Source organism: Vigna umbellata, chromosome 2, assembly GCF_029865625.1.
Source record: "Vigna umbellata cultivar VRB3 chromosome 2, Vumbellata_1.0, whole genome shotgun sequence".
Taxonomy (NCBI): domain Eukaryota; kingdom Viridiplantae; phylum Streptophyta; class Magnoliopsida; order Fabales; family Fabaceae; genus Vigna; species Vigna umbellata.
The window spans coordinates 4,744,515-4,752,971 of NC_142166.1; the positions used below are offsets into that span (position 1 = coordinate 4,744,515).

Genomic DNA, 8,457 nt, shown 5'->3' on the forward strand with positions numbered 1-8,457 from the left:
ATAATAACATTGAACTTTGGAACGGGATATGGAACCAAGTAATTTGTATGTTTTCTTCTAATCAGTTGCTTCATGGCAGACAAAGGAGGGTAGTGTGAAACCTGCAAACAAGTAAATACAGAACAGTACTTACTGAAAAATGTCTGTCCATGATGTGTCATAACACAAGACATGAGAGGCTTAAGCATAAAGATTATGAGAATGCAATGATTGATCAAATCTGATAATTTTATGACAACATTGAGCTTGTACAAGAATGCAAAAGCATGTGCTGCTTTAGTAAGACATTATGATTTCCTTCGGAAACATGATGAATAGAGGGGATAGCTGCATTTAGATTTATTTTTTACATATGATAAATGTGTATAAAATATTTTTGAATTAATTTTAATAATTTTTAATGTATCTATTTATAATTCACATTTTTCCTTGAAATGGTCACACCACCTAATAATGGACCAAAAGTTATAAACCACCTTCTTTCTGAGAAAGCAAGAACTGTTGTCTTGGATGAACCTAAAAGAAGTGTTGAAAAAGGTCTAGTTATTGTCAAAAGTAACAAGATTTCATCTAGGAGTATCTATTGTTTCGGATGGATTGAAAAACTTCATGCACTTGTTATTGCTTAAAAAAACAATTATTATGATTAATAATTTAGTACTGTATTCTTAATATTTTAAATTTAAAAATAAAAATATAATTAAAATATTAATATTTTGAAGTAATAAATGTTTTTTTATTGGTAGGTGTCAAAATATAACTTCCCATTACTGAAAACATAAAAATGTGGGACATTCGAATGGTTATGAAAATAAAAAATGTTCAGTGTAAGTAGTACAATTGTTAATCTAATAAAAACACTTTAAACAAAATTTTTAAAATAATTATCATAAATACCAATATTTTATATTATATATGTACCATCATAAAAATTTACACTATACAAAGCGAGTTTCTGTTTTTAATGCGTGAACGATTAGATTTTTTGATTTGTCATAAATATTTCTTGAAAGATTTATATCAGTTTCTTGAGAATTTAAAAGTAATGTGATTTTTTTTACCAAAATAATTGATTCTTATCTAATAATAAAAACATCATATTACTTTTATCTATTAATATTTTAAAAATTGAAAAAATTTAGATTCTTATCTCTTCCATTCGAACAATTATCTGAAAAACTTCATTTAAAAACATTTATTGGTTTTCTAATAATGTTACCTTTAAAACATAAACCAAACATAGATAATCAACATTTTCAATCTTAAATTCCTAAAAGCTCTTATCTTTTTTTTTATCAAACTTTTCCTTACTAGATAACTTATATATATATTTAAATTTCAACAATTAAATTCTTCAATGAACATTCTCTTCTAAAATGTATTTCATTGCTTTTGAGTACTGAACAGTAACAATTATTGTGCTGTGATGGGGGCAGCAGGTACAGTGTTTTGAATAGGTGAACATTCCCACCCTTCTTTGTTGTTAGATACTACAAAATGCTTAGAAACCCATGTTTCTCCTTTTGACTCTCTTTCTTTCAAGAGCTTCCTTTGTCTTTCCTCAATTTCTAGCTTTGCTTCTCTTGCTTTCTCCCAGTCCTTCCTCAATATGGCTTCACTCAGTTCTCCCCAAACATGAGCTGACTCAGTTGGCCACACACTCTGATGAACATAAATTCTCATGTCAAAATCAGGAAAACATGACACAACACACTCACTATTTGAACATAAAGTTTGATTGTTTGATGTGCATACACATTGAGTATAGAATGAAGTGGAGAGTAGAATTTTTAGTACCTCCGAATCCTTGAGTTTTGGAGTTTCTAGACCTGAGAGAAATTCCTTTGCATCATATATTACTCTTACTTCCTTATTATTTGTATCCTTCAATTTTACAACCCTGCATAACAAAAGGGATAAGAACATGCACCTTGGTTGAAAAGTACCATTCTTGAAAATAACACAGCCATGTAACTAGTGAATAAGTTACTAGATACTATGCACATTATATACTTATACTAGATACGATTTGAAAAACAAGTGAAAGTTGTGAGATGTGTTTAGGAGGAATATAATACCTATCCCAATGACCATCAACTTCATACAAAACTTTTAATGATGAAGAGTCAAGGATCTTTCCTTTGATCACTCTATGATTCCCTCCAATTCCTAGAAAGGAACTACTTGATCTGTAGGATAACTCAGCCACTATGCCTGTCTCTTGGCACCGGATGGTAACTGTGCCAGACCAATCAGCCGAAGTAACTGGAAAAATTCTAAGTAAAAGGTGAGGGCAATTCATTTCATATGTTTCACCATGATTGAGTAGCTTCAGCTGCCGAATACCATGCACCTTAGCTTCAACTGATGTGCCTGTATGTTTAATTTGCAGACAGACATAAAAATTTGTAAGTCTTTGCTGTCAGAGGCTACATTTAGAACATGAAAGTTGAAACTGACTTGCTCAGGTCTGTCTGAATAATCTTTCCTCACACAAATTAAAATCAAATCATGTTCTTCATCTTATTGATGAGATGTCAAAGGAGGAAGCTTTTTTTAAAATGTTGAAATTTTAATTTTGAGAAACTTTGATTTTTTTTTTCTTCATTTTCTGAAAGTACTTGTTGAAATGTTTAAGCTATTTGAACCTTATTATAATTATTCTTTGTGAAGAATTTAAGCAATCCAAGAATTCAAATTGTGATGCACATTTCTGGTTTCAAAATCAGAAAGATCTTTAAAGAGTTAGATAAACACTGGCACTGAGTTCCTAATAATTTTGTCAGCATGGAAGTTTCCTTGGTACTGGAAACTATCAAATCAACAACTTAATATAAAGGATTGCTAATAAGTGTGTCTAGAACCACTGATTCTTAGATTTCCCCTGTTGACATCTGATTGATAATATGAAGAATATGTCCTCAGTAATGATTCTTTGTTGACATCTGGTCACAGTTTTATTTAATAAATTAATCAGAATCACAAATCTTTGCAACACGAATCACACACAGATGAAACTTTTTGAGCAAACATTTGAAAGTTTATTTTTGAAATGGATAACAGTCTAGAAAAGTGTCAATATAGTGAAATACCATTAAACTTTGGATCAGGTCGCTGGCACCATATCATTTCAATGTTTTCCTTCTCATCAGTTGCATGGAGAGCAGCTACTGGAGGGTGATGTGAAATCTGCACACAAGAAGAAGTAAACCCAGAATTTAATTAAGTAGGAAGATATCAAGAAAGGGAACCAAGCCAAAAATCATGTTTCAAGTTCCTATTAACTAGTCAAAAAGTCACCAATATAGAGTTCAGGAGAAACAGAATTTGTACAATATCTTGTATAACAAATGATGGTTGATATGATCAACAGAGGAAAAAACGGATGCAGAATTTGTTTATGAATAACATTACTTCATAAAAATTCAGAATGAAGCCAGTCTTAGCATTGTGACCAAACGTAAGTAAGCATTTAGACATAAAATACTAGGAAGAAATATGCAAATGTGGAAATGAGAAGCATGTACCTGCTCCAATAACACATTAAGATTTCCCTTTGAAACATGGTGTGTCTCACCAAGAATTGGATTATAAGGCGCAACCCCAAAAGTCACAGGGCGAGTGGTAGATATGGTCCATGCTACAACAGATATGAACCTGTCAATTGGACTCTCTCCATTGTTGCACATGCTTAGCAAGTCTGAACCTGTGCAATACACTGATTCACCATAGCACTGAAGTTGTGACTTCGGTAAGTTGAATAGTGGAGGCAGCTACAATCATGGTAAAAGATTTTCATCATTCTCTGTAACATGGTGACTCAAATGACACCAGTTAATAGACCAATCAAATGTAATTCTTCCTAAAATTTCTTTCAGAAACGAGTTAACTTTCACAAAACCTAAGCTACACTTGGCGTAGTGTATACAATATTTGCATTTCATGTATTTCAAAGAGTAAAATATATTTTTACTTAACAAATTTTTATTAATAAATAATATGTCAAACATCTCAAGATTACTCGATATACATCACCTTCCAATGGTTGCTGCTCTGACATGAATTCAAGAATGTCAATTCAACTAACAAAAATTAAGTTAGAATTGGTGAAAATTGAAGTACAATAACTGAATGTAAGTCAAATAATGTACTATTTATCACACTTTTTCTTTCTATCTACGTTAATAGAACAGGAAGTTAACACTGTAGAACAATCTCTGACTTACGTGCTGATAATAAGAAGAAATAACAATTGTGTTTACTTGAAGAAACAAAAACAAACCAGACTTTACATTTTTTTCAATATCATAAGTCGTGATCATTACTGTGTAGTTGCCAAGTGGGGACATTATTTGGTCCCAAAAGGTGTGGCTTAGGCTCTCATAAGCCATAAATGCATTAATATCCCAATTTATCAAATTTCCCACTTGATACATATGCATTTCCTATTAAATTATAATATATAAATAGATATAAATCTTACCTTATAAACTGATTTTATAAAATGATGGGCTTAAAATTAAATTAGCATGTTATTGGAGCTTATCAAAGTCTATCCTAACTAGTGTCGTTGAATATATCGAACCACCTGCCATCGAGCTTTCTCTCTTTTTCTCATCATCGATGTGTCTAATCCTCATTATAAGCATAAGGGTATTTCGATTTGTGAAATTGAGTGAGACTTTCTGTTAAACAAAATTTAAGTAAAGTACCTGAAAGGGTGTGAGGTAAGTTTAAGATTAAATTTCTTAACTTTCATGAATGGAAAAACATACTAAAAAAATTATATTAAAGGTAGATTACCAAAACTACTTTGAATAGTTAGTAATTGTTTGAAGTTGGAAAGTGATAGACAGTGCAAATGTGAGATCAAAGTGGAAATGGAATAAGAACAAAGAAGAAAAAGACGTGAAAGAAAGTGAAGTAGTACCTGAAAGCGTGTGAGGTCAGAACCGGGGCGTACATTCTTGAATAAACTGAGCATTCGTTGCATAAGATTAGGGGCTTTATACGCGTCTGAATTAGATTCACTGTCTATCGTTAATGGCTTTGTGAGTACAATTTTCCTCTCTTTTTCCTCTTTCATCTTAACCTGCACCATTTTTCACATTCTTATTACCAAAACGCGGAAAGGGTTACAACAATATTGCCATAAACACGTGTTGTGCATCGCACGTTACCGTTCTTGAATATTCTTAATTTATGCAAAGTAAAAGCAACGGTGACCACAATGCAGTCTGGGCCTGCAAATTGCAAATACAGTCCAAATCTAAGTCTACAAAGTTTGACCCGACACCAGATGTTCTAAAATTTCGATTTTTTTTATGGAAATGTCTAAACATTGTTCTGCAAACATATCGAACTTGTTTTCAGAGGTTTCACAAAAGCAATAGAATTCTTGAGCCAATCAAAACACTCTCAACCAAAGGGTTGTTGCCAACTCGCAATTGACAGGTTCCGATGCACTTTGCCCGTGAAATAAGGAACAATAAATTAAAAAGCATCAACTCTTTTGTTTTCCTTTTCCTCATTCACATGCATGCTTGAAAAGAGAATCATTATATATACTATTGTAAAATATTCTGTCCACACAAGGAACTGTTACATTAATCTTGTAATGATAAAGATGGATTAACTTTCCAAGACAAGAAACTGAGAATCTGTGATTATCTGTGAAATTGCATGCCTCGGAATACCACTCATTCGACCCTTGAAACACTAAACCACCTTCCGAATCCGAAAAGCAGAAACATCAGAGAGATTTTCACCACGACGCAGATCATTCACGCTTGTGAAGAAGAAAGAAACTTATCATGCAGAAAGTTAAAATTTTTTAGTGGGTATGTCGGTTCTACAAGCCTTATTTAATCGGCGTAAAAAGAAGATTTTTCTAATGAAAAAAAAGAAAAACTTAGCAGAAAAGAAAACATATGAAACAAAAGAGAAACGTATATATGACAGAGAAACTTATGCTTATGAGAACACAAACTAAAGCAATAGACTAGAGACATACCATGTTTATGTTGAAGAAGAAAGACTTCGAGTGAAGAACAATGGCAAAAGGATGTGATGAGAAGTAAGGGTAGATTTGAAGATGTTAAGGAAAGTGTGAAGTGCTTTGGTTTTGGTGTTGAAATTAAGAAAAGAAATGGTGTTTATAGAGATAGCCAATAGAAGATGCAATGGATTGGGAGGTATATATATATATGTGTGTGTGTGCAAGGTTGTCTTTTTCTATTTTTATGATATAAAATGTTTGCAATATCAATTCACACATGATGCATACATTATTTGTCTTTACTTGTTTTCCTTTTGTAGGATTTGTCTTTACTTTAAATGCTTGATTTGTTTTTAATAATTATCCATCTTTTTAGTTAATTAGTTAAGTATATCCTCGTAATTATACTTAAATATGAGTAAAATGATGGTTTCCGAGAGTTTCTTAATGGGATTTATCATTGCCTTTTTAACAAAAAAAAAAACCACTAAAGATAATTTAGAAAATCAAGATTGGTATCATGTGATTTGCGTCATTTTTTCTTTCTTCTTCTTTTTTTTACATTTTTATATAGAGTGTAACAATGGAAAGTGTCATCAAATAAAATAAAAGAAAAATCTTGCAAATGATTGATCCATCATACACGGGGAAAAAAATAAAGAAAGAAAGTTTTGGAAGCATTTTATACGAAAAATATTCTAAAGTACTTTTATGAATATTTAAAACATCGAAAGTCAAAAGAATTCTACGCGTTATATTGTGATATATGAAATGAAGCTTCTAAGCTAACAATATTAAGTGGGGAAAGAACATGGACCTAAACGCATGATTGAAAATAGTTAAAGCATACGAAATTAATTACGTTCTTACAAAAAAGTTAATAAAGAAAAAAGAAAAATGAGATGCTGCTTCTAGCAATTTTTTTATTTTACTTTTATGATTAGTAAGAATAAACGAAGAGATGCGGATTTATAATCAAACAATACATCTAATTAATGTTCCGTCCATTCATAAAGTTAAACTAAAATAAATTATACTATTAATATTCATTTTGGACACGTTGAGAATTTTAATATAAGAAATTAAACGCGTCATATATATCAGTTGTAACACGTCGAAATATTTATGTACATGTTATATTAGTTGATGAAGTCTTGTTGCATTTGACAATTTTAAAGCTTTTAGTAAATTTTCATTCTATTTTAAAATATCAATTAATCAATTAAAAAGTTTCATTTTCTTTATTTTGTTATTGTCTTTTGCGATGTGTATGTTTTTTCTGGAATTTAACATTAATATGACACGAGTTTAAGATATTATGTTTAATTCAAAATTTTAAATATTTTTTTTATAAAGTATTGAACTTCTTTATATATGTTATATATGAAACGTAAATTTTCTGGAATTGAACTTCTGTTATATATGAAACGTAAATTTATACTTAAATTTGCAACAATTTCTTTTTAAAGTAAGTCTTTTTTTTCATTTATACAGTTCATGAAAAACATTTTTAATCACATGTGTTTTAATTTTTTATATCATTATAATACAACTTAGATATGATAAAACGGATCAGTTTGGTTAGTTTTGGTCCAACGTATCATTGACCTGTCAAATATAGGTTGTTTTGAGTTAATATGTTATAACAAAATGGATTAGAATTTGTGACCCATCCTAAAAGAATAATTTTTTTTTAAAATTTTTTTAATTTAATTCTCTAATTTATTAAAAAAATTATATATATATATATATATATATATATATATATATAACCATATAATTATTTTCTAAGTTTTTAATTGACTAATTAATATTTTTAATTAAATAAATTAAAATAATTATTACAAGTTTTTTTAACATAGTTATTTTGTTAAAAAATGACTTATATTTAAAATATTATTTTTTTATCTACTAACATTTCATTTTATGATTTCTAATAATTTAATCATTTGATAAAATTAAATTTAGAAAAATATATTTTACTTTTGTTTTTTAAAATGATATTATTTAAAATATAACATGTGTTTACCGATAATAAAATATATAAAAACAACTGTGATGAATAATTTGATTTTTAAAAATTATATTTATCATTTTTATATAAAACAATAATATAAATATTCTTATTATTAAGTAATTTTCATCTTTTTAGCATGTAAAAATTAAATTATTTTTGTCTAATAAAAATTACCATTAATAATATGTACATAAAATTTCGTACAAGTTTTAAATAATTATATTTAAAATAAAATAAATTAAAATATTGTATTTAATAATTTATTTCAAAAAATTTAAATAAATACTTGTAATAAAAAAAGTTACATTATTTTGTTTACTTAATACATTTCAAATGTTTAAAAAATATATTTGTAATAAAAAAAATCATACTTTTTAATATTATAGTTTTTTATTACATTCTTTTAATTCATTGTTTATTATTTTCAACTTCAAAATGTAAC

General features: G+C 28.8%; 1 protein-coding gene across 3 annotated transcripts; it reads right to left on the bottom strand.

Moving 5' to 3' along the window:
- Window positions 1–1,350: 1,350 nt before the first annotated feature.
- LOC124821185 (oxysterol-binding protein-related protein 4B-like) lies at window positions 1,351–6,166 on the bottom strand. 3 transcript variants are annotated; one of them, XM_047293052.2, is made up of 8 exons: window positions 6,014–6,166; window positions 5,181–5,243; window positions 4,931–5,092; window positions 3,528–3,773; window positions 3,093–3,189; window positions 2,079–2,373; window positions 1,798–1,900; window positions 1,351–1,662 (listed from the first exon to the last, which is right to left on the bottom strand). In XM_047293052.2, the coding sequence occupies exons 3-8, from the start codon at window positions 5,084–5,086 to the stop codon at window positions 1,414–1,416; spliced, it is 1,146 nt and encodes a 381-aa protein (XP_047149008.1). In that variant the 5' UTR covers window positions 5,087–5,092; window positions 5,181–5,243; window positions 6,014–6,166; the 3' UTR covers window positions 1,351–1,413. The 3 variants fall into 3 exon arrangements, with proteins under 3 accessions (XP_047149008.1, XP_047149006.1, XP_047149005.1); XM_047293050.2 differs by lacking the exon at window positions 5,181–5,243; XM_047293049.2 differs by lacking the exons at window positions 5,181–5,243; window positions 6,014–6,166 and having other exon boundaries at window positions 4,931–5,101.
- Window positions 6,167–8,457: the final 2,291 nt, after the last annotated feature.

Bases quoted from the DNA above. Each gene is read 5' to 3' on its own strand.
- LOC124821185 (XM_047293049.2), bottom strand. From the start codon at position 5,101: ATGGTGCAGGTTAAGATGAAAGAGGAAAAAGAGAGGAAAATTGTACTC. The intron at 1,901-2,078 runs GTATTATATTCC...TTTGTTATGCAG, and splicing joins GTTGATGGTCATTGGGATAG to GGTTGTAAAATTGAAGGATA. The intron at 1,663-1,797 runs GTACTAAAAATT...TATGTTCATCAG, and splicing joins CAAAACTCAAGGATTCGGAG to AGTGTGTGGCCAACTGAGTC.